Source organism: Montipora capricornis, chromosome 6 (assembly GCF_036669925.1).
Source record: "Montipora capricornis isolate CH-2021 chromosome 6, ASM3666992v2, whole genome shotgun sequence".
Lineage (NCBI taxonomy): Eukaryota > Metazoa > Cnidaria > Anthozoa > Scleractinia > Acroporidae > Montipora > Montipora capricornis.
The window spans coordinates 3,380,740-3,405,904 of record NC_090888.1 but is presented as its reverse complement, the minus strand read 5'-3'; the positions used below and the strand labels follow the sequence as shown (position 1 = coordinate 3,405,904).

General features: G+C 38.6%; 3 protein-coding genes across 5 annotated transcripts in view; 1 reads left to right on the top strand and 2 right to left on the bottom strand.

Annotated features, from left to right (window-relative positions):
- Positions 1-2,187: 2,187 nt before the first annotated feature.
- LOC138051211 (uncharacterized) lies at positions 2,188-7,240 on the top strand. Of its 3 annotated transcripts, none has more exons than XM_068897371.1 (9): positions 2,188-2,231; positions 3,222-3,412; positions 3,856-4,017; positions 4,631-4,759; positions 5,322-5,413; positions 5,499-5,613; positions 5,754-5,835; positions 6,322-6,437; positions 6,981-7,240. In XM_068897371.1, exons 2-9 carry the CDS (start codon positions 3,248-3,250, stop codon positions 7,050-7,052), a joined length of 933 nt encoding a protein of 310 aa, XP_068753472.1. In that variant the 5' UTR covers positions 2,188-2,231; positions 3,222-3,247; the 3' UTR covers positions 7,053-7,240. The 3 variants fall into 3 exon arrangements, with proteins under 3 accessions (XP_068753472.1, XP_068753471.1, XP_068753473.1); XM_068897370.1 differs by having other exon boundaries at positions 2,225-2,326; XM_068897372.1 differs by lacking the exon at positions 2,188-2,231 and adding an exon at positions 3,103-3,124.
- Positions 7,104-13,155, bottom strand: LOC138051212 (urease accessory protein UreG-like). The gene is made up of 7 exons (XM_068897373.1): positions 12,781-13,155; positions 12,199-12,374; positions 11,550-11,674; positions 10,664-10,760; positions 8,862-9,009; positions 8,161-8,264; positions 7,104-7,389 (listed from the first exon to the last, which is right to left on the bottom strand). Exons 1-7 carry the CDS (start codon positions 12,818-12,820, stop codon positions 7,258-7,260), a joined length of 822 nt encoding a protein of 273 aa, XP_068753474.1. The 5' UTR covers positions 12,821-13,155; the 3' UTR covers positions 7,104-7,257.
- A 3,212-nt stretch (positions 13,156-16,367) lies between these two features.
- Positions 16,368-25,165, bottom strand: part of LOC138051209 (urease subunit alpha-like) — a 25,254-nt gene continuing 16,456 nt past the window's right edge. Inside the window, exons 15-27 of the mRNA XM_068897369.1 lie at positions 24,510-24,559; positions 24,339-24,411; positions 23,297-23,378; positions 22,785-22,850; positions 21,726-21,904; positions 20,792-20,906; positions 20,155-20,244; positions 19,953-20,051; positions 19,478-19,577; positions 18,765-18,871; positions 18,565-18,629; positions 17,645-17,703; positions 16,368-17,191 (exon numbers count right to left, since the gene is read on the bottom strand). Coding sequence (XP_068753470.1) covers positions 17,073-17,191; positions 17,645-17,703; positions 18,565-18,629; positions 18,765-18,871; positions 19,478-19,577; positions 19,953-20,051; positions 20,155-20,244; positions 20,792-20,906; positions 21,726-21,904; positions 22,785-22,850; positions 23,297-23,378; positions 24,339-24,411; positions 24,510-24,559 — 1,204 coding nt within the window. The 3' untranslated portion in view covers positions 16,368-17,072. The remainder of the gene's footprint in view (positions 17,192-17,644; positions 17,704-18,564; positions 18,630-18,764; positions 18,872-19,477; positions 19,578-19,952; positions 20,052-20,154; positions 20,245-20,791; positions 20,907-21,725; positions 21,905-22,784; positions 22,851-23,296; positions 23,379-24,338; positions 24,412-24,509; positions 24,560-25,165) is intronic.

Genomic DNA, 25,165 nt, shown 5'->3' with positions numbered 1-25,165 from the left:
CGCCGACATAAGCATTAATTAACAACCACTGCATCCGCCATTTTGTTCAAATGCTCAGACGCGGAGAATCTGGAACGAGTTCTTTAATTGGCCAGACGTAGCAAATTTCCTTGTGCTTATGCTGCGTTTCGTTTTCACACGAAGCAAGCGAACGCAAGCATAACTCCTTTATTATCTAAGGTTACGTCAAACTTTCCAATGCTACTCAGTTTGGTCAATACCTTTTCATTTTTTATTATTATTTTTTTCAGTAAAATAAATGTTCATCGTTAAAACTAACAATCTTGAAACGCGCGGAAGTTATTGCAGAAAAAAAGATCTCTGATGGCTTGACTCCCCTGGGATTTTTTCGCGTAAAACGGCTTCCTCTCTGGCTTCCTGTCAAATACTTTTATTTTGATTCTAGTGCTCACTCGAGCACATGTATTGCCACGCTTTTCACCCCTGTGCTAGAGAAGAGAAAGTCCGTGGGTGAAAAACAAAACAAAAAGAACAACAACAAAAAAAGAAACGGCAAAGGACAAACTTGGCGGATTTAATTATGAAAAAGGTATCTTCTTGTAATTGCAGGTCTGACCTAACGTTTCCGTACTTTTTTTTTCTTGAAGATGACTTTCTTGCGTTCCCCATTTGACTATCCGCCTAAAGCGTTGCGCAAAAAAACGTGACGTTTTTATACTCTTCACTCGAATTTCCGCGAAGCTCATTTTGCCTTACCTGGAACGCTAGATATCAAATAAAGCTTTTTGGCGAGGGTCTTCGTTTTGTAGTTTAAAGGGGGCATTTCTACAAAACGAAGACCCTATCGATTTTATTGTTTTAGCGTGAAATAAAGCTTTTTAGCGAGGGTCTTCGTTTTGTAGTTTGAAGGGGGCATTTCTACAAAACGAAGACCCTATCGATTTTATTGTTTTAGCGTGAAATAGAACTTTTTAGCGAGGGTCTTCGTTTTGTAGTTTGAGGGGGGCATTTCTACAAAACGAAGACCCTATCGATTTTACTGTTTTAGCGCCGAACAATGCGTTTCAGCACATTTTAGGTCTTCGTTATTGGGTCTTCGGTCTTCGGTCTTCGGTCTTCGGCCTTCGGTCTTCGTTTTGTAGACACCCGCCGATTTGGAAGATGAATTTTTGTTCCAAATTGTTGCGGCTTTCCGTCGTACCTTGATATAGGAAAAGGCCCCAGATAGCCATGTGTTGTTTGGAGTGGTCAAGGAGGTTAAAATGACGAGCGACTGGCTTAGATGCATCCTTGTCATTCTTCTCAACTATCGCGAAGGTGTAAGCAGAATCGGTCACCTAGTCATCTATCGGTTTTGCCGATGTATAATTTATTGCAAAACGATATTTTGCTAGTGTTAAGAGTGAAAGGACAAGTTTTGCATCGTGAGCGCGCCCATTTGAAAGTGCCGGGTTTCTCGTTAGTTTCGGAGTGCGCTTTTAAGTAAAAAGTTGCCTACGTTTTTGTCGCGTTCGAATGAAATTAGTGGAGGTTGCGAAAAGATTCTATCAGTCTCGGGATCATTTTGGAGTAATTTAAAGTTATTAAGAATGATACTTTTGACTGCGTGATTATGTGGATGGAAAGTGAGGGTGAATGGAATTTTGTCATTCTTATCCTTTTGTGACGTTTGTAGTGCTGACTGTCTATCAAATTGTTGGGCGCGATGATGGCCCGCTTTGACAAAAGAATTGGTACATCTCTGATTTCCTGGAAAATTATATTGGAGTCATCACTACGTAATGTGGTAGGACGAGGTTAACTTAGAGTCGATGGGTAGAACGTGGTAGAACGAGACTAGGTAAGTGTAGATGACGGTTGCTGTGGCAGAACGAGGGTAATTAAGGGTAAACGATGGTTGCTGTGGCAGAACAAGGGTAACTTAGGGGAGATAAGGGTAAGGTGTTTAAGGGCCGATTTACACGGTACGACTTTGTCGCATGCGACAACGGCTTACGACAGGCCCACGACATGGTTTACGATTGTTGTGTAAGTCAGAAAAAAATGTCGTAGCATTTTAAAACATGTTTTAAAACGCTGCGACAATCGTAAGTCATGTCGTAGGCCTGTCGTGATGCTTGTCGCAAGCGACAAAATCGTATCGTGTAAATCGGCCGTAACGCGGTGTAAAGGGACACTTTGTACGGTATATATAAAGCTCAAAGCTGTCATTTATGAGACGTCTCATGGGCCTAACATGAACGCTTTACTGGAATGACCGATCGTATCAGGTGAGCCTAAACTTTTCAGTTATGATCCCAGAAGGCAGGGAAAAAAAGGAGAATTCTCCTATGCCAGAGTACAATATCTAACAAGGCCTACAAAGGTCACTCGATTTTTGTTGACTTGCAATTACGGTTTGTTTCGCATGGAGATTGTGTGTCTCTGACAGCGTTTTGTGTTCCCCCGTGTTATCTGTTCCCCGGAACACTGAGGACTAGTGCTGTGTGTTCCCCCTTCCCTCCCCATAGAACATTTAAGTGCTGGTATTTTTTACAGGTCACAGGTCATTGTTTTAGTAATACAGAAAGTATTCCAAACATGCTTAAAGAGCTAACCTTAGGCCTAATAAGGCCTAAAACAAAAGTTTATAGGCCTAAGGTTAGTTTTTATGAATGTTTAGGATACTTGATGTATTCATATTCTGCTATCATATTTATCGTTATGCCGTTATTACTACTTTCCTTTATTTTCATGTTTCTCTCTGTTTTGATGTATTCTTAATATGTCGGCAAATTATTTTGAAGGGAACACGTAGCACTGAAATGTTCTATGGGGACGGAAGGGGGAACACACAGCACTAGTGCTCAGTGTTTGGGGGAACAGATAACACGGGGGAACACAAAACACTGTGACACCGGTCTAATTCTATTTATAGCGACACCCATCGTTACGTCACCACCAATTGTCATAATGATGTGTCAAACACAAACCAGAGATCTATTGGCTGTCGAAACAAAGGTTCTTTTGTTCTGTGGCTGGCAAAATTTAAATATCAAAAGAATTAAATTTTATAAACAGTGAATATCGCTATAGCAAGGAGGATGGGCTGACTCTTAGGTTTGAAGGCTCTTCCATTCATCACCCTGCCCACTTGCACCACCCCTACATTTCTAAATGAGAGGTACAAAAATAAAAAAAATTGATCATGTTTAGGAGAAAACATTTAAAAATTCCATCATTTAATAACATTTTATCTTTGATTTGGTTTGATAATTTAGATGTTGAAACTTAATGGTGCTCTCAGATGCCATCAAAAGATGTCAGACATGTGGTGTACAACAGTCGTCCAGCTGTGAAAGGCTTTGCAGAGTTTGGTTCCTCTTTTCTTACAACGGACAATACAGCATCAAGTGAAGGAAAAAGTTTAGATCGCAAAGTCAATTGCACAAAACTATTATACACATACCCGGTAAGAATGTTGTAATAAGGAATCCCAGTGTAAAGGTTTAAGGGAATAGGCTAGTTTCGTATTTTCATGGTTCGACTAGATCTAGCATGAAATTTGGGCTAATGCAGGGGAAATAATTTGCATGTGAAAACATTGCCTCGCATTACCCTCCATTTCATGGTCGATCCAACCCATTGATTTGGTTCTAAAACCAGATCCAATCATATTGAGTGCAAGAACCAAAGTTATCAGAATTCAAGGCAATTTACATGACATGAGAACATGTCCATGTGCAAGTCAAGATTAGTTTTGGTTTAATAATGTGATGTAAAAGTTTGAGTCAAATGCAAAGTAAAGTAAATATGAAAAATTAAAGTAGCATTTATCTTTAGTACTTTGTCAACTGCTCTACAAATAATATTATTCTTTGTGACTTTATGGAGCATAAAATAACTTTTTCATAGTTAAAGTTACTTGTCCCAAGCCAAGCATCAACAGTGCCCAGTTGCAAGTGGCTGTACATCATTACGTTTGGTGGGGGACTTGTTGAGGGAGACAATGTCGCAGTTGATGTTAAGGTGTTGGAAAACTGCACCGTAGTTGTCACAACTCAGGCATCAACAAAGGTATGTCAAAATTCATTGTGCATCCTTGTTTGTTAGAAGAAGAGTTTTGTTTCAGATGGAGGAATTTGTCAGAACTGGAGAGTAGGAAAGTCCTGAGGATTAATCATTGGGGCTCCAGGGATGGATGTTCAGAGAACACAAAGATAAGACAAGTGATGGCAGGACAGTGGTGAAAGATGGAACTTTTTAGTGGTTAATGGGGATCAAAATAACCATGAGAAACACAGGAAAAAAAGGGCAGATTTTAAAAGAAAGTATCAGATTTCGGAAAAGAATACATAAGGTAGAAAGTTGTATTTGAACTTTTTCCCCCTTTTCACAACTCCAGACTTAAATTTTGTATGTCAGATTAGACCAATGGTTTTAATTGAAATGGAAATTAACCAGTCCAAGGGAAAGGTTTTTATTTGGAAGGGCAAAGGTAGTGATCACAGCCTCAAACACAGGCTGACCAAGTAGCTCAATGGGCAGAGCATCCGCTCGGTTTTAGGTTGGTCTGAGGTTCAAATCCTTCCTATGACACAATACATGTGTGGGACGCGTAGTGGCCTCATGGTTAGTGCCCTTGACTCAGGACGAGGATGAGGTTGCAATACTTTTTAACTGTTCATAGGTGTATAACTCAGAGACAGGACTTGTCACACAGCAACACTTAAAAGGAGTGGTGGCAGATGGAGGATTACTTGCTGTTCTTCCAGATCCTGTGGTTTGCTTTAAGAATGCTATCTACAGTCAACTGCAGGTGAGTTGATGACCTACTTGGATTTACCTCCTTGACAGACATTTTTTCGGCTTGTCGCACAACCCCAACATTGAAGTCAAAAGATTGCTTGACAAGCGAAAACAATTACCAGTATTTCTATAGAGAAGGATAAACTTGGATCTGTCAATGAATTCAGGTATCAGGTAAAAATTAATAGTGAGAGCACAATTACACAAAGTGAGCTGCTTTTTTCTCATATGTGGGATTAACCCATTAATGACTCCTACAGGTTCCCCACTGACGAGTAAAATAGTCTGGCGTTAGACAGAGTAAAATACTAAGTACGACCGGTTCAGGCTGGTACGGGCATCAAAGGCTTACTCAATTTTTCTTTCAATGGTAAAACTGGTATTCTCTCTCATCATGCATTACGATTTGACTTTACATTTACCGTTCTCATGAAGCTCTTAATTTGTTCATATTCATAATCTGTAAATTTTTGCAAAAGAAATGTTTCTTTAAATATTATTACCGGTATAATATTATTATAAATGCAAAATATTTCCATCTGAATCACTAAGTAACATAATCCTTTTTGCAGGATTTTGAACTATCTTCAAATGGAAATGCAGTGATTCTCGATTGGTTTACTGCTGGTCGTGTGGCTCTTGGAGAAATTTGGGATATGACAAGGTAACTGACTAATAAGCAGTTTAGTGAGAAAATTATCGTAATTTGCTTAGTAAAACCATTCTATGAAGGTTTTTTTTATGTTTAGTTACAAAAGTCACAGCAGAGTGTTTGTTAATGGAAAGTTGGTTTATGGAGATTCAGTCTCTCTCTGCAGTGAAAAGACTGGTTTGTCATTGAAGGAATCCATGTGTGGCACAATGGTAATTCAATAATAATTTGTTTTTGTAATAATATATTGAAAAGCATGGTTGAAAATGTGGCAAGTAGAGAATTTTGATTGTAATGAAAAACATTTCTCCAATGCAGATGGAAAATGGAATTAACTTTCTCTTTCTCTAAGGTGCTAGGAAGCTGTGTTTTCATTGGCCCATACTTCAAGGAAATCAAGAAGAGATTATGGGATAGAGTTTCTGAGTTAACAAGTAAGATACTGTAGCATTCATTAATTTTGTTCTGACTTGAACTTGCGTGAACAATGTACTGTAAGAGCTTGAGAGCGAATGTTAAGAGGACAAAAACAACTGTTGCTCAAGATCACTCACTTGAAAAACTACTGAAGATAGACAACAAAGACAAGACACCTCGAAAACTTGCTTGATTTGAGGACCATAAGTTCTAACTTCCTTGCCCAATACGATTTGCAAGAACTTTCTGACTATTTATTATTAATAAGTGTCTGATAAACTAATAATTAGATGAGCAGTGACCAACATTGCTAACTTGCAAGGGGACAGAGAAAATCGTCTGTCAAAAAGTAATTTAAATCTCTAAGTGGCACTCATAGGTCTGACAAAGTGTTAAAAAAGGTGACAATATTACTCAGATTCAGTAATAAATGTCATGCAATTTTCGATCATTCTTTTAAGTTCTAAAAATAGTAATAATTATTTAATAAATTTCTTCCACAGAATGTACTGGAATGAACGCTGCAAAGAAGGATGTAATGGCTTATGCCAGTGTTTTGGACTCATCCAGGTGTGATGGGGTTGTGGTCAAACTTGTAACTACACAAAGCACTGAACAGGTACCATATTGCAACTAAAAGGTGACATCATCAAGCCATGAAAGAGAAAAAAGTAATAAAACTAATAACTTTCATTTGATAGATTTGATTCTTATTTTTCAAAGCCTGTACAAATCACTTTACAACAATTTCAAAATTTGAAAAGATTCACATTATTGTTACATGTCATCATGAATTTAAAACAGACTTTCAATTACTAGGTAAATGCCAGTATTAATTTTGCAAAATACCTGAACAAAATGTTCTAGAGTTTAAAAGGGTGATAGCTACTTATCCACTTATAAAGCTGCTCAAAAGCTACAACAGGCCAGGGGAAGGCAAGTAAACAAGATGGAAAAAAGAACATAAAATTCTGTTGTCCTTTAGCAGCATATTTGAGAGAGAGAGGGGTTAGGGTCGCCACGGCAACACTCCTCCCCACTAATGGCCGTAAGTGGGGAGGAGCATTGCGTGATGACCCTAATTATGGCTAACAAGGAGATTATTCAAGGCCTCACTCAAACAGTTTATTCCTTTATTATTCATCTCTTGTTTCCTTTTCAGGCATACTTGTTTTTCAGAGCACTCATTCAGGACATTGTACCAAGAATTGGCGGAGATCCACTTAGTAAATGATGATTTTATTCCCAAGTTCTGTGAAACAGAACAGAACAATATCCAAGTAGATTTCACTAATAGTGTGATAGATTTTTATTTAATAATTTATTCTGTAGTCTTATGATACCTCTATAACCACTTTCCGTCATATGAACTATTTTTTCCAATAGCAGTACTTTGAAATAAAGTAAACTAATTAACACAAAGTTGTTTGCCAATAATGTTAATGTTTTACAGCTTCCTTGTAAGCAGCCAAAATGTGATCTGCAATCTCCTTTACACCAACAAGATGTTTTGCTTGGGAGAAAATTGTTGGGCCACCTTGGCGCATCATTGCTGATTCCCGTTCCATGACCTAAAGCAAAACATGAACATTCACGTCATTATTGTTCACATTTCTGTTGACATCACTTTGTTATGTTATGTATTGCTTTGGTGATATACATGTAGTATCTGCATATGGCATTTTCCTTGGTTATTTGATTAGGAAGTTAGAAAATTACCACATTTAGCTTTGCATATTATGGCTTGAACATTCTTCCCTAGCCAAGTTTCCTTATTTTATAGAACGGGCACAGGGATGGTGCCGTGGTGACACCACTCGTCTTCATCAATGTGGCCCGGGGTTGATTCCCAGACTCGGGGTCATATGCGGGTTGCGTTTGTTGGTTCTCTACTCTGCTCCCAGCGGTTTATCTAAAGGGAATCCGGTTTTCGCTTCTCCTCAAAAATCAACCCATGGTGTAAGTTGATTTGATTTCTGGCACACAGTACCCAGTTAGTGCACCAGCGCTAAAGACACTTGACACACAAATAGAGTTCATTGTTATTTATAGTGTTAAGAGAAAGAAAGATGACAAGCATTCCCTTGAAAATTGTCCTTATCCAAAAACCTGGAAATATTTATGCCAGTTTAGGAACAAGGAAGCTTGTCAAGTGCACTTCTGAAAGAAAACTTACATGACTGTGCATACAATGAACAACGTTTTCTTGGCAGATTAGAAGGATTATGCTTGTCAAAGAAAACCTGCACTTAATGTCAATTAAGTTATAATTTTAAATTCTAAAGTTTGGGTCATTGAAAGGCACTGGAGATCAGATAGAATTTTATCCTTGCTGGCATTACCTTGAGATCAGCTCCAACAGCTTCAGCCAGATCAGTTTTATTTACAACCAACAAGTCACTCTGTGTGATTCCCGGGCCTCCTTTACGAGGAACTTTGTCACCTCCTGTCATGTTATGAGTTTAAAAAGTCACAAGAACAAGAATAATGTTAAATTTTGTGCAAGAATTTTCTTGTCTTGTTTCGTCATCAAATTTAGGCATATAAGCTTTGGTAATACTTTTACTCTCTAATTTAAATTTATCATGAAAGGCACTTTGGAAAATTTGTGACTCAAGCCACACATACATGTAAATTCATTATCATCATCTATAAACTGCAAAAGCCGACATCACTGAGTCATGCATTGCATATATCTGCCTGTCAGCAAACATTATTAATAGTGATACCTTGTTTGTTTGAATTTCTCCAATATGGAACAATCAATTTACTTTCAACAGCAAACCAACCAATTTTTTATTATATTGGATATGACATGATAAAATTTAATACCCAACAAGTCACGGAGCGCTAAGTTTGCCACATCTGATCTCACAAATTGTATTAAATTTCATTTAACTCTGGGACTGTTTCAACAACCAGTGCAATCTTTCTCCATACAAGGTAATACCATACACACACTACCGGTATTAATCAAGATTGAGAGAGCCAGTCAAAACACTTTATATGCAATTATGCAGCTGGCTCGAAGGACTGGACAAACCTGCAACATCAATGACATATATGATGTAGTCTGCCAGTTCTCTGCTGTAGTTTGCAGCGAGATTGTCTCCACCGGACTCAATTATGACCAAATCAGGTTGGAATGTTTTTGTTAGATCTTTAACTTCTTCCATGTTCAGTGAAAAATCCTATGAAAATATGTGCTTCTTGTATGAGATGCATTTTTCCTACAGTGGATAAGAATTACTCAGACACTTAGGGTCAAGTAAAAATGAGCCTGCTTTGAAGAAATCTTGTAAAATGAGCCAACAACTGAAGCTCAAGAGAACGAATGACCACTCCCCTTGCTTTTGATGTCACATAAATTACTGGTAATGTAGTGGTCTTAACCAGAGTGGAACATATCGGTACTACTTGGGAATTTGCTCTACCATTGACCCACATAAAACGTGTTGAGACTACTAGACAGTACGCCATTAATTATTTTACCTTTAGGTTCCTGTGAAGTAAAGTGAAGTGAAGTGAAGTTATTAGTCTCTCCCCTCAGGGCTTTTCAGGACTAATTTACAATGCTTTTTGTGGGGGACTTTGACCAGACTGCTTGTTACGCAGTTTACAAATTATCCATTTTAGGAAGTGAAAGATGCCCCCGACCAGATTAGGTCAGACCACAACAATGGGGACAACATCCCCTACTCTTTTTTGAGAAGTGAGTGGGTTCTTTAACGTCCCATCCTATTTGATTTCCAACAAGGGCTATGAGACGGGACCTCCGGTTTACAGTCCTTATCTGACAAGACTTGAAAGTCTAACCATTTGCTGGTGTAATTACAAAGGCAGCACTTTCTCCTCAGTTGTTTTAAGACCCTGAGTGTTGGTCTGGCCAGGGTCAAACTCTTGACCTCCCGCATAGCAGCCCGCACCAACTGAGCCACCAGTGCACGGTCCTGTGACACTCTAATGGGAAATTGGCAACAACACTTAATGAGATGGTAACTTTCTGAGGTAGTTAATAAATGTTCAATTAAAAACTAATTATCTGTTCAATACTGAGGCCCTGCCAGGAAGGGATATTGGGGTGGGGGGGGGGGGGGGAAAGGGGGGGTGATTCCTGTGTCACTAGTCTGAATTTTAAATGGTCTTGTGTTGGTGCTTTATTAGTGTTTCCTGTTACTGTTGGAGATGAAAGGAAATGTAAAGAAAGGATGTTGTTTGTCGCGGATTCACTTAACATGCTCTCGCTACTTTTTAGGCCATGTTGTTTGTTGGAATTTACCCTGGCAGAACCTCAATAATGGCTTTTTTCAGAGGTAATCACAGTTCAGGCCAAACAACAAAAATATTATTTCTTCACCCACAGTCCTTATGTTGTGTTTATTGAACACAATATACTCACAGATATTATTATATGGCTACACTTTACCTTTGGATTGTGTGAAGAATACAAAAATATTCCAGTCAATGTGCAATGCAAGAAGCTACTTCTTGTTTTAACTTTACCAGCAGGCATATCTACAAGCAGTTGCAAAAAGAGTTGAGTCCTGACACTCACTGTTGATAACTGTACAATGCGTGTCAGTCAAATCAGCGCATCTCCAACCCCCTTTCCCCCAAGCAAAGTTTTTTCCATTTCCACTTGGCACTCAGACTAAAGGGTATCAACATTGAAAAAGGGAAGGGGGGAGGGAGGGACATTCATCCTTTCTTATGATATGAACTCGAAGAGGGGTTTTAGGAAGAAGAGGTGGATTTTCCATTCAGTGTCTCAACCTTTTTGCAATTGCTTGTAGTCTTATCTTACACTTGCTGGATACAAGAAGGAAACTCATTTTGACAAAGTACCTCCCGGATTGCTGCATGTGGGCACCCTCCGGTTTCCACTGCCCGCATCCTTTCCTCTGGCAATGCTTCATTTCTCACTAGAAATTCCCAATCTTCCCTAAAAATCAGGGCTTAACTTGATCTATTATATTTCAAACCTCAAAATGGTCTTTACTAAAGTTAGCCAGTGCAGAGAGGTTGAACAAAACCAAGGATATGGAAGACATGGGAGGGGTGGGGCACTAGACCTGCTACAACACCACCTTGAACTCTGGGGGTTACCTTGAGTTCATGATTGACAAAATCTGGTTGAAAGAATTTCATCCCTCAACTTTCAAAATATTTAAGACCTGCTAACCACATAATAAATTATGTGCATTTTGTCATAAAGTCTACCTCAAGAGCATTTATATTAATTAATTTAATTTTTGATGACCTTTGGCAGACTTTGGCAAGCAACATCATCATCACATACATACCCCTAAGAACTGGATTTTGCTGCTCAAGAAAAAAAAAAGAGAAAAAGCACTTCATTATCTTGCCTTGCCAGAGGCCCTGTTCCAGTATTTTTAGCACTGATTCAAATTTATGAAAGATGTTATGCATTAACTGGGTACTCAGAACAATTCCGAGCCCCGGATGGGATTTGAACCCATGACCCTTTGGATGCTCTAACCACTGAGCTACTAGAGAGACTGTCGTGAGCAAGGGTGAAATGTGGGAATAGACTACGACTGCATCACATAGTCTAATTTTAACCATGTATGTATGACTTGTGGGTTCAAATTTGATACGGGGCTCGGAATTTTCCGAGTTCCCAGTTGATGAATACAATTTTCATGTATTTCTCTCATTACTCATTTGGGTGGTTGATTCAAATAATATGTATCCTGAGAGTATTAATCACCTGGTGAAGATGTCATTGGTAACAACACAAACACCGTGTGAATCCCTAAGATGTCTGCATAGAGCCAAGACTAAAGCAGTTTTCCCAGAGCCTACTGGACCACCAATGCCAACGGTAAATGCTCGCTGAAAAAAAAAATGGATGTATGGAAGAAACTTACTTTTCCCTCAATAATTTGTCAGACAAGGCAAAAATACAAATTGACACACATGCCACAGCAGGTTCACATAGCTTGAGCTTATCCCAGATTCTGCTATAATTTCTTGGTCTGCATCCACATGATGAGGGAGTCATGTCGGTGTACAAAACAATAGAGAACGGCACCACAAGTGTTGCATAGTAATAGACTCAAATTCCCAAGAGACATTTTACTACATAAAATTTGTTCTGTACACCAACATGGCTACCATGATGTCAGACACAAAACCATCAATACAAAGCAGCAGAGAGTATTACTCCTCCTTGGACTGGATGCTAGTCCATCTCAGGGTTAACCCTGGGGGTGGATAGCCACCCTATTCACCCCCCCCCCCCCCTCCTGGCTAGTAGCTGTGTACTGACCCAAACATTCAAATGTACAACCTGCTTACTGATGGGCAAACAATTATATGTACAAGGGAATGATAATGCATCAACATTGGACCCTAACCTGTTTCCAATCTGATCTGTTCATTAATTTGTCCCTCTCTGACCACATTCCAGGATTTGACATGAATTCATGAGTGTGTCCATGTTCGTGGCTGTTATCATGTCCATGTTCATGAGAATGATCAACTCCATGATGATGATGAGAATGATCCGATGTGGATCCATTGATGTTACCCGCTGAAACAAAGTCAACAACTGATTGCAGAAATTCAGGTTTACATGGTTTTCTGGCATGTGAAGACAGCTTAATGTGGCTTTTGAAACGAACTGGACACAGCCCCTTTTCGTCAGTGCTGTACCTGAATCCTCATGGAAGGAATAACCTCAAGTTTTGCATTACAGATAGAATCATAACCTTAATATTTTTTTCTGCAAAAAAATTAGAAAGCATGGGCAACAACGGCATTATAATTTCTTGAAACGCGTCGGTGGAGAATGTGTACATTCGTGCATTGGTGTCAAATTCAACCGGAATACCCGGTGACTTTTCCATATGATGCCAAGTTCTTCAAACAATACTTACCGGTTTAAGACAATGCTTACAGCTAGGAAACTTTTATTTCCAGAAATCCTCACACTTTACCTTTTATAAAACTGCAAGGCTTCTCTTCAGCGTCCCCCATGTCAAGAATTTCTTCCCAATCAGTAAAAGAACATACGAAGCAACGAAAGGTTAAAAATCGCCAGGCGTTATCAAACAGAATGCTGAAGTACTGGGACAAAAGTTTGGTTGCTAGGCTGCTAAGTCGTCCTTTCCAAATCCAATTAATCCAACATATTTGAAAGTAATTCTGCAGCTTCCAGGAGTTTGGGAAACATTTGCTGAGAAAATGGATGAGTTTCAAGGCGCAGAAGAGACATCCTTCGTCGTAGATGAAGTGAGCAACATTATAAAGGAGTCCGTTGAGGGAGCGATCGGTGGAAACGCATACCAACACAACAAAGTCAATCAGTGGACGTCAAATGTTGTCGAACAGTGTTTGAACCAGCTAACCAAGCTTGGCAAGCCGTTCAAGTACATCGTCACCTGTGTTATCATGCAGAAAAATGGGGCTGGCCTCCACACTGCAAGTTCTTGCTTTTGGGATAACACTTCAGACGGGAGTTGCACTGTCAGATGGGAAAACAAAACTATGTACTGCATCGTGAGCGTGTTTGGCTTGGCGATTTAAATCCGTATAAAACAAGTCGACGTGGAATTGTATATTCATCTGATAATACCAGGATGCAAGAGACGGTTTTTGAACATTTAGTTTCCGAAATATACTAATTTTATCAGAGGCGTGTGTGTATTTTGCGTGAGTCAGTTTCTGTTTTAGTTTAGATGCATTGTCAAAATGTCAGCTAATAAACCAGCCGTTAACCGCGTTCAAATTGTTTTTGAAATTCTGCCAGGCCTAGGATCATCAATTTTAATACGTAAGTTTTGCAGTTATTAACAGCTGTATAAATGTTCTATGCTTTATGTATATATAAGCACTTTGAACAGAATATGTGGCCTGTTTTGTCTGTGCATTTTGTACATTACGAAAGATAAACTTCAATTTAACCATTCTTGACTCCACTTCATTTTTTACGTCAGTTTCTTGTATCCCTAGAACTCGGGGGACATTTCATTGTTGTGCCAGGCGAAATTTTGTGATTTAGCCAACCTAGAAATCTGGAGCATTTGTGCCAGGGTTATCTGGATAGCACCCCTTCGATACCAACTTCGATCTTCACAACCATTCCCATCTTCCTTTACCCTCTAAATTTTAACCCCAACTCCCCCCCGTCCCCCTACTTCCCCCCCCCCCCCCCACTCCGTCCCCCCGTCCCCCTTCCCTTCAATAACTGAAATAGTCTGACATTATACAGAGTATAATCTCTAAGGACGCTTATTTTGACAGATCAGACTGGGCATTTGGAAAAACTAACTCTACAACAACTTCAAATTAACACACTTCAAGGACGATATGTACTTGCTCCAGAAGAATGCAAGGGATTATCATGCAAGTTTTCCATCAAATTGTTGCATTTTCTTTGCATACGTAGAGAGAAAAGGGTAAAAGGGGACATAGAAACTGTTAAACCACTTTTTCAAACTGTTCAAGGGTAATTTCTGACTTTATAGTCCAGAGTTAACATTTTAGCATTGACATCCCTTTTTTTTATTTTGCAGGGCATTCTCAATATTTCATTAATTTAATAATTTTAACTTCACTTTTCAATATAATTTATTATTATTTTTTAAAGTTAAGTGACTAAGTGATAAAGCACCTAAGCTCCCAACAGGACCATATACTACTCCTGTTAGGAAGACTCAGATATTTTGTTCCACGTTTGCCTGAATCACCTCTCTTCATTCATTTTGCAACTTCATAACAAAATTGGGAGTGCCATTTTCACAGTATACAGGATGTATGCCACATTATCCACATTTGCTCTTCAATGGCCTAGCTTTTGTAAATCTACTGTTATTAGCCAAATGGCAACGTATCTGATCATGAACAAACTGGTAACTGGGAGTTTAAATCCTTCCACTTTCAAGATCTAAATGGTAATTCTCCTTACTGACCTCCATACATTACTTTTTATGTCCGTTGTGGGAATTCCATGATTATCTAGACAAAAAACCTAGGCGATAAATTTCTTTATTCTCATCACCAGTCTACTTCAAATCCATTGAGCTTGTGAGGAGAATATTTGTATCACTTTTGGGAGTCAAAGGGTTTTAAAAGTGGGTCTGAGGTCACACCATAGTCAGAGTTCTTTTTTTTTCTGACCTTGAGTGGGCCCTTTTCCATTACTAGCGTTAAATACTAACATCTCAAAGAGCATACATAGAAACAAACGATAGCATTTAAAAATTACAATCTAAAACCAATGACACACTATTCAACATCCTGCAACATTTGTTGGCAACAAATGTTGAATAGTGTTGCACAGATGTGTTGAACAGAATATAGCTGGTCTCTATTTTCATTCAACATTGTTCAACGTGTTGAATGGCATGTTTCAACATCCAACATGGTATATAACACACTAATCAACATTTGTTGAACAATGGCTGCAACATTATTTTGTTCATCGACAAATACATGTTGAACTGTGTGTCACTGGCTTAAAGTGCCCCTGTGACCAAAAAATCAATTGATATTTTTCTTTGGATTTCAAAACTATGTTAACAAAACACTAAGTGACCCACGTTTTAAGCCTTGATTTCAAAAAGACACCTCTTTATTTTAACTGTAATTTTCCTATTTAATCGTCCGCCATTACTAACATGTTCTTGAGAGAGCTGGATCGAGGAGAAAATGACGTCAAAGGCTCACTAGTTTAAGAATGTAATACGTGTGTACGGCGCAGAATTAATTTGCAGCACGTGGGTTTTGGGCTTTCAGACTTTTAAACTCACGCTTTGCATATATAATAATCTGCGTTCACACGCTGAAATTTTAAGCTAGTGAGCCTCTGACGTCACTTTTCCCTGGATCCAACCGTCTGAGGTCCAATCGGTCAGTATTGAACATGAGTAATGGTGGACCGTGAAATCCAAAACTTACACTCAAAGTAAACGGCCTTTGGATAAAAATCAAAGCTCAAAATTTTGCCAGTCAGGTGTTCAGCAAACACACTTTCAAAATCTGAAGGAAAAAAAGAAGTGGTTTTTTTGATCACTGGGGCACTTTAATTGATGTCTCTGTTGAAATGCAAGTACTGCATGGCTTACTGATATGTACCCCTTCTCATTACTCAATTAAAACCTACTTATATCTTCATTCATTGGAGCCTTTTGTGCCACTTAATGGACCAGAAGAGATAGATAACAGGGAGGGGGGGGGGGGGGTGCTAAAACCCTATGAGCACCCCTCCTTTTTAAATGGGAGTCCCCCTCTCCAGGGTGCGAATGTGATGCAGTAGTTTTTAGGGTGTCAAAGGCCAAGTCATGTTGTGTGACTCAGACATGACATCAGTTATTGACCTTTGAACCAGAAATCTACTTTTAAGTCAAGTGAAGAGTATGATCTATCCACAGTATCTTTGCTTTTATAGATCGAGACTTGATACTCAATCTGGCTCTGAAAGAAAGTACGAAACTGAGATTTGGCCAACTGAAGGATATTAAAGAGCACCAGCACAAAATTTAATTGTGAGGAAAAAGAAAGAACGCACCAAAGACAACATAAATCATGATCTTTCACTTTAATGGATATTCTATGACTGAAACCTCAAAAACATACTTTTCATCACACTATACATATATCATTACAGCCTACAAAAAAATATGACTGACAGCTAGTGTTCAATGTTTCTCATTAATCATAACAATTACATAATAATTATGCTTACATTGACCCCAACACTGAATGCACATATTTATACATCCTACTTCAACCAAATTGACTTTAAATCTAGTTTCTTACATCTTAATTTGTCTGTGGAATACACACACATCCCTAAATCAACTGTAATATTATTGGTAATACTGTTTGGGTGCCGACACGACCCCTTAATCTGTGTTTTACTCTTTTTTGTTTTAATATAGATTAATGCCCTAATGTGTTATGTGCTAAGCTACATTTCTGTAAGAGTCAAACTGCAGTTTGAAATTTTGCTTGCTTTCATTATTAAGTAAGACAGTTAAAAAATTTCAAAAGGTAACTTAGACATTGCCTATCAGCGTGATGATTTAATTAATATCGAACTAACTTTCCTGCAATATTAATAATGTTAATGTGTCCAATCACAGTCACGAAAAAGCTCAATATCAGTATTGAACTCATGATCCATGCTAATATATAATACTTTGTTCTAATGGACATAAACTTGAACTGCTTTCTTCTCTCTCTGGAACCCACTTGATATCACAGGTTTAAGGTCACAGGAAACTCATCAAAATATAAAGAACCTCTGAGCCATAGGAATAACAGATGCCGGATCACAAGTGATGAGTTCTTTCTTTGTAGAATCTTTGCTGTCAATGATGTGCACTTTGTAAGTTTGGGGATCAACTGTTGAAAGAACATAAATTGATATTAATATTTTGTTTTTAAAAGTAAAGTGCTGGAAGGGAAATATCGCGTTTCCCTCCTCTTTGCCCACTACACCTTCCGACGCAGCGGTAGTGTGTTGGTGGTGTGTCAACCAACACGTTGGCCGACGCGTCGGTGGGATCGTATTCTTTACGTTTACCAAATATGTGGTTTATTTTAGCTCAATCCACTAAGGAGTTCAGGTAGCAAAAAATGTCCCCATACAACGAAGGTGTAACGGGAATAATGCAAGACAAAATGAATTGAGAATGAAAACAAAACCTCTGAAATCTGTAACCCAAACAACCCATCATGTCTCTAATTGCAACAGATGGATGACTCTCCTGTTCTGTTGTAGGGCTTATTATCAATCAGAATGACAATTCCACAAATCTCTACATGGACCAATGATTAATTTCATTATAAATTTACCTGAAAGTTTGGGCAAGTAGTTGTTAAGAATCATATCATTCTTTTTCACTGTTCGGCACCTGTTGGAGACCAAGCATAAGAATACAATACAATACAATACATTGTGATACTTAATTGACCACTTCCCATAGAGGCTGTTCAGGGCCAATGATACACAATCAACGAAATGACAGAACAGAACAACTGTTAAGAATCCCAACTGGCTGGAGGCAAACCATTTGGCTATTTACAAATAGTGCAGCTGGGAAGTTGAACCAGGGACTACCTGGAACAAATTCAACGAGTGGTCACAACAGGTCTTGAACCGGGATCTCCGGATCTCAAGGCAAGCGCCATAACCACTCAGTCTCATGAAAATGGCTTCACAACCTCCCTTTAAAAACGAAAAGCTTTCAGCACAATGCAGTCCTCAGTTTGAGAATTATGATAAAATGCCTGGTGGTGTTTTGCTGAGTGAATCGGATTTTAAACCTCAAGGTTGGAGGTTCCTGGCCTGGCTCTTATTTGCGACTTTACTTATAGTCTCGTAGTAACATACCTGAGCTCGTGTGCTTTAGAGGTTGGATAGGGATTGGGAGGGGTCAGGTCAAAATCACACAGATCAAATCCAAAGCCTCTCAGATCAGGAAAGAGAACCAACAAATTCAACCCTCAAGACACGAAGTCCAAACCCAAACTAGGAATAATTCACGGAATGCAAGTGCTTTCACTACTGCACTAAACCTGCTCCCCAAAGTTCCATCATGTTCTTTCCTTGACCAAAACACTCTGTGCCAGACAGATTTGCCCTTCACTAAGGTGTATCGATGGGTACAGCCAAAAAAACGTCTTAGCTTCTTGCAGCTACGGTACACCAAAATAAGTTCAGACATGTGGAACAAAGCACCTTGTGTGGAACATTTTCGGTTCACTTGACTTACCCTTTAACTGCTACAGTTCTCTTGCTGATCCCGTATGTTTTACAAACTTTACTCTTATCACATTCCTACAAACCAATGGAACAGTAAATCGTTGCTTTCAATAGCATAACTCTGAATTGAATCATGATCAGATAGGATTATTGAGAACCCTTACACAATAACTCCTAGGCTAGGGCTTGGGGCTCAGACATATGCCATACCTGGCTGATAAAAACCACAGAGTTAGCCCCAACAGCAGCTCCAAAGGCACCAAACATTGGGCGTGGTCTGACAGGTTGAGGTGTTGGGATGGATGCATTGGGATTTCCTGATAGCAATGAGAGATTAAAAACTGATAAGGGCTACAGGCTAAAGGCTGGACAAGGTTAGTTGGTTCAGTTCTAAAAAATATATTACTCTTTCCAGCATTTTTTAGACTTCGATTTCTTTAACCCTTTAACACCCAAACCGGCCTAAACTGGCCAATATTTTACTCTGTCTAACGCCAGACGATTTTACTTGTCAATGGGGAAACCCTGGGAGTCAATGGGTTACGTTATATGGAATTTACTTGAGCCACCCAGTGTATCACTGCCAGTTTTTGTCATTGTGCTGTCATTACTTTTTTGAATTTGTTTTACAGCGCATGTCCAACATCATTATTACTAGTACTTAACTCATATGTACATCACATTTGCATCTATCTGTTAATTTTGGTTCCAATAATAAATTATTAATGTTTTTACTGTGACTTCAACACCTGTTTTGACTACTTTTCTGACAGCAAAGGGAGTAAAGAGTACAGTATTCTGGCAGCTTCCATTCAATTCACATACACCAGCTTCATCAGACAGGCGAGTGCCAACATTAAAATTATTGACAAAGTGGCATGATTTTTTTCATTTACTCAACCAGCACAGTTATCCATACTCACCCATCTGAGACCAAGCAATCTGGCCTCCTTTTACCACAATCTCGGGTTTTGCACCAAAAAGTGCAGGCTGCCACAAGACCAAATCAGCTAATTTACCAACCTGGATACAAAGTACAGATAATCAATAAAATTGTAAAGTTAAAATATGAGAAACTGGTGGCCTCGTGATGTGATAAGCTGGTAAAAGTTAAGAATCCGATCCCACCAACGCGTCGGTCGACTGTCGGTGGGATCGACTTTTACCGATAAGCTTACTTAACAGTTTTAAAGCTTGTGCTTCAACTTTTTTATTTAATATTGTCATAAATGACTGACTGATTGAATTACCTGAATGACTGAATTAACAAATTGAACTTTGGTCTTAGATCTTTGTCTGATACCTTTAACATGGTTGTGTCACAAGATCAAATGTCTTAATGCCATCTTGATTAACAATAACGTTTGCAAAAAAGTAAATTCTGGCATGCTGCCCAACCTCAACAGATCCAATGAAGTGTGACATTCCATGTGCCAAAGCTGGGTTTATGGTGTACTTTGCAACATAACGGCGTACTCTGATGTTATCATTATCACCCTGAAAACAAAACAAACAAACAAACAAACAAATGCTATTAGTTTTGTGCTGAACTGTGAGCTCACAGGGACTTCTATAAGTAAACTGTTTAATTGCCATGCACCTTTTCATCGGCAAGCCTTCCTCTCAGCTTCTTCATTTTATCAGCTGTTTGCCACGTACGACATATGACCTCACCAACACGACCCATTGCCTCAAATTTTAATGGAGAGAATAATAGAATAATTAACGTTTTGAATACCAATGGGGACTAACTGACTGGTCTGTATGACAATAGCTAATGGAAGGTGACCAGCACAAGCTCTGCCATTAATGGAATGTTATCAAATGAATGAAGACTGTCTCTATTTTGTTCCCCAATGAACTGGTTGTAACATCAGTTGTATTCTTGTAAGTACATGAGGTATAAGTAGGGCACAAAAGCTTTGTTCCTAGTCCGCAGATTAAATCTTTCAACCAGATGGGCCAAGCTATCAAGGTGCTATTCATACAGTAACTGCTAACAAGGACCTGTAATGTATATACAGTTTTGTTGCATGGTACAGCTGGTACAACCTTCTACCTTAGTGGACAGTGTCTAGCTTTACAAGCTCATGCAAGCTGTCCAAGATTCCCTTGGTGATTTCTCTTTCAGAGAGCACTTAAACTATCTATTAGCAGTTTGTTGGAATTTTCTTTCTTCCCTTTCTCCTTCCCTCCCTTTGGAAGTGAACAGATTGAACAAGTGATTGAATGACTACCTGTGAATCAGAGGATACAATACTAATAGCCCCCATGTCATGCAAGATGTCCTCAGCAGCAATAGTCTCTGCTCTTATTCTAGACTCAGCAAATGCTACATCTTCTTTCAGATTCCTAAATTTAAAAATGGCACTATATGATTAAAGTGGAATCCCATTTATACAGACACCAAGGAACCATGGATAGTGTCTGCATTAACGGGGTGTCCATATTAAAGCGGGTTGTGTAAATTAAGTAAAACATACAGTACTGTACACATCTTATTGGAGCAAAATGTCAAAAGATATAAAACAAATCATTAACATCAACAAACTGAATGTCTGTTGCACACAAAGTATCCATTTTCCGTACTTAAGTCTATAAGAACGCAAAAAATTAAGTCACTCACATATACCAGTGTGCCATTACCCATTATTGCACTGGCTAATTCTGTAAGAATGGTATGAAGCATTTAAGTTACATCGTTCGTTTATGCACATTTACATATTAACTGATATACATACATGTACACTGTGCTCAAAATCATTTATTGGCAAATTAGTTAGTTTTTGACATTTGAACAGCAGTATCGCTCTAATGTTCCTTTACTAATAAAAGATAAAGCTCATTAAAAGAAAAAGTTGAGATGGAGTATCTGCATTAGCGAGGTCAACTTCCTATCGTATGAGAATTAGTTGATGGGTAAGAAAAAAGTGTCCATTGTCCATATTAAGCTGGTTGAATTTTGAAAGAACATTTGGGCTTTCCTCAGGTACAAACAGAAGTGTCCATAATAATGGGGTGTCCATATTAAATGGGTCTTTCAAACATTCGCAGCCAGTGTACTGAGGACCCAACATACATAGATAGATTTTCATGTTGTAGATGAGTCACTTCAAAAAAACTAATCATCAGTCTTCGCAAAAAGAACATTTTTTTTTGTAACTGACATACTTATCAAGATGGTGGCAAACCATCAACATGTCCAAGTGCTCGTCAATGGTGTTGACTGTGAATGGCCGCGTGGGATTTGTCGAGGATGGAATTACATTCTCCTCTGAGCAAACCTTGATGATATCTGGGGCATGTCCCCCACCTGCTCCCTCAGAGTGATACGTGTGGATAGTTCGGCCCTAGGAACATAGAACAGTAAGTGTGAAAATTCAACCGACAGAGAGAGTGCACAAGATTAATTTAATGTACTTTAGGTAACTAAATTCAATGGAGAGCAATCAAGTATGCACCAGACACTCTTCCTAAGACTTCTTCACAAGCCTAAGAATTAAGGAGGCTATGTCACACAAAATGATGTAACTTCGTGACACCCAAAATGCCCAAAAAGTAGAATGAAACATTGCAATAACCACATAACACTGTTGAACAACACAAAAGAAATACAGCAAAAGGAAAGAGAAGCATAAATGGACACAAATGGACAAGATTGAAATGGATTGCATTTGGGTATTAAATCTTGAAAAATGTGGGCCCGACATTTTTCAAGTTTATGGCAAATCCCCTGGATAAAGGTGGGTTTTCTCAGAATCATCTTGTTTGTGTTTTTCAGTAAAGGTTCAATTCCACATTACCATTTTCAAGTTTAAAACTTGTGATTAACTAAAGATTTACCCTTAACACCCTAGAATAATGTGACATAGCCCCTTTAAATGTTAAGTATCAAGTCTTACAAATGATAGTCATAGATCGATGAAGTAAGATCATCCAGGTGAGATTAGTGACAGGTTGCTGAGACATCAGACAGTGTCTCCAACAACACTCACGACTCCTCAGGACTTACATGTATACTTTCACCCGTACAATCAAGATTACTTTGAACAACAAGCTTTGATATAACTCCCACGTTCGAACTACTTTGCCAAATGTCCGTCAAACATAAATAACATAATTATAGTCTACCAGAACACACAATTGAGACATCAAAAATTAACATTTTTATGAAGGGAAAAGACATTCAAGTTCCCTAACAAAAGTACTGACTAAGTTACAGTAACTAACCTTAAATGCTTCTATTGACTGTTCAACACAGGCCGATTCATTTAGAGTATCTGTATGAATGGTGATCTGAAATTGAGGGTTAGGTTTATAATAAACTATTGGCTATAAATAATTATATATTATTAATATTGTAAATGGACTTATAATGAAACAGCTCCAAAACAGTGTCCTCAACTATTCCACAAAACAATTAACTTTAGTTAATGAAGCCCAATGAAAGAAAGAAAAAACTCCAAGGGATATTGTACACCATCTTTTTAGAAAGCTAGATCAGTGTCATGCAATTTCCTATTCTTTGAGCCTCACTGAAGCATGCCATGCCACAGTTCCTTCACGTATCAAGAAACTGTCATTACAGATGGTTTATTTCAAACAACCTTAATTTTGATTTTGATGTACGTGATAAGAATGGCTATAGCTTAAATTCTTAAGTACCAATATTCACTTAGAAATCTACATCACAGCACAAGAAAGAAAACTCAGAAGACATCCTAATGATGATGGTCACTCACCTGCACATCATGTTTCTCAGCAGCTGTAAGTGCACAATCAATAGCAGCAGGTGTAGTTCCCCAGTCTTCATGGAGTTTCAACCTGAAGGGGTTCATGTGTGAAAATAATTTTATCAGCAATATATAATTTCCAGTGCCAGTAATTAGGGCATGTGTATAGTCAGTTGAATATATGTTGCAAGTCATTTTGTTCCTTAGGTTAATTTGCAACTACATGTAAACTGGGTCAAGTTGTTTCAACCCAGGTCAGTTTGGGGCAGGTACAAAACACAGCTGGTCACAGGTCATTGTTTTACCAAGGCAGATAGTATCCTAAACATTCATTATAGCTAACCTTAAGCCTAATTAGGCATAAACAAAAGTTTTTAGGCCTAATGTTAGCATTTGTAAATGGTAAAGGGTTGTTTCAAACAATGACCTGTGACTTGTGTGCTTTGTACCTGTCTGAGACTTAACTAGGTTGAAACAACTTGATCTAGGTCGAAACAAAATAACCTAGTTTGGTTGCAGTTTAACTTAAGGAACAACATGCTAGATACCTCAAGGGAAACAGGAAAGTGTTCGGTATAATCCTCCTAACATTTACATGTACCATTAGGTCCAGGATTGCAACAATATGATCAGACTTACTATGATTTGAATAGGCCATTTCCAAGTTCATGTCTGCCCCCTCTTTAAAGCGAGTCTTCAAGTACAAAGTTTTTCTTGTGAAAATTAGTTCATTCATATGTAAAGTAGAACTTAAATTACCATCACAATTTGCACTTAGACTCGCTTTAAAGAGGAGGCAGACATGAAATCGGAAATGGCCAATTAGGGTCTTTGTCTACTTGCCAATCAAAGCTAGAGGGACAGTCCTGATGACTGTACAGGCCAGTTTTTCTGGATACACACGACAGAGAGAGGTTAGGGTGCGGATACATCAACGATCATGAATATTTTCATACCGAGCATACATCTCAATCACAGTGGTGCATCCAGGACATATGAAGACAATGGAACTACCACGACAGGTGACCTTGTGAAGGCCTCAAACACTCACCCAATAGCACCTGCCTTGAGCTGCTCTTCTAATTCCTCTGCAACCCCACTTGACTTTGACGTATTCCCCTTTCCTAATAACAAGGCAGTTGGAAGGGTGTTACTAAAGACAACAAGAATAAGGAACTCAATTTAACAATGAAGATGCAAAAAGCAAATGATCAAACTCTACCTGTAAACCCAAAGTTGAGAGGAAAGCTGTCTGTGCTCTGGATCATAGCTCTAAAAATGAAATTAATACTCGAAATTACACCAATCTTGTAATTCTGAAACACTCCTTCCTCCCTTGTCTTTTCATAGAACCTTTACCAAAACCTCTCACTCACAGACATTCCAACCCCTTTTGAAGGAAAATAGCAAGTGTTATTTATTTTTTAGCGCCGACGATGCTCTCACAAGAGGCTAAGGTGCGAGCCTGTAGGTGGGTCTGGGGGTATCCCCCCAGGAAATTTTGCAAATTTATTTTCTATGAAGTGGTATTTTGTGCATTTTGACATCATTTTTGTAGTATTCTATAAGGTAGAAATACTTGTCCGCCATTTTTGGAGCTGCTAAATGAAGTAAGACTGCTGGCCTTATGAGTTTGCACAACACAGAGTGTTCAATGGACAGACTGGGCAAGATATTATAGTCATTCTCATCATCATCATCGTCGATATCATCATCATCATCATCATCATCACTCACACCATCATAATCATCGTCAAAGTCATCATCATCACCATCGTTATCATCTTAATTAAGCTTCAGTATTGTCGTCTACATCATTACTATCAATCATCATCATCCAGATGGAACTTGAGCTTAGTGTAATACGTAACAGATCAC

Excerpts from the sequence above, each read along its gene's own strand:
- LOC138051211 (XM_068897371.1), top strand. The coding sequence starts at position 3,248 with ATGCCATCAAAAGATGTCAGACATGTGGTGTACAACAGTCGTCCAGCT. Across the intron at positions 4,760-5,321 it reads CTATCTACAGTCAACTGCAG|GATTTTGAACTATCTTCAAA; the intron begins GTGAGTTGATGA and ends TCCTTTTTGCAG. Across the intron at positions 5,414-5,498 it reads GAAATTTGGGATATGACAAG|TTACAAAAGTCACAGCAGAG; the intron begins GTAACTGACTAA and ends TTTTATGTTTAG.
- LOC138051212 (XM_068897373.1), bottom strand. The coding sequence starts at position 12,820 with ATGGGGGACGCTGAAGAGAAGCCTTGCAGTTTTATAAAAG. Across the intron at positions 11,675-12,198 it reads ACAGATCAGATTGGAAACAG|CGAGCATTTACCGTTGGCAT; the intron begins GTTAGGGTCCAA and ends TTTTTTTTTCAG. Across the intron at positions 9,010-10,663 it reads CACATGCAGCAATCCGGGAG|GATTTTTCACTGAACATGGA; the intron begins GTACTTTGTCAA and ends ATATTTTCATAG.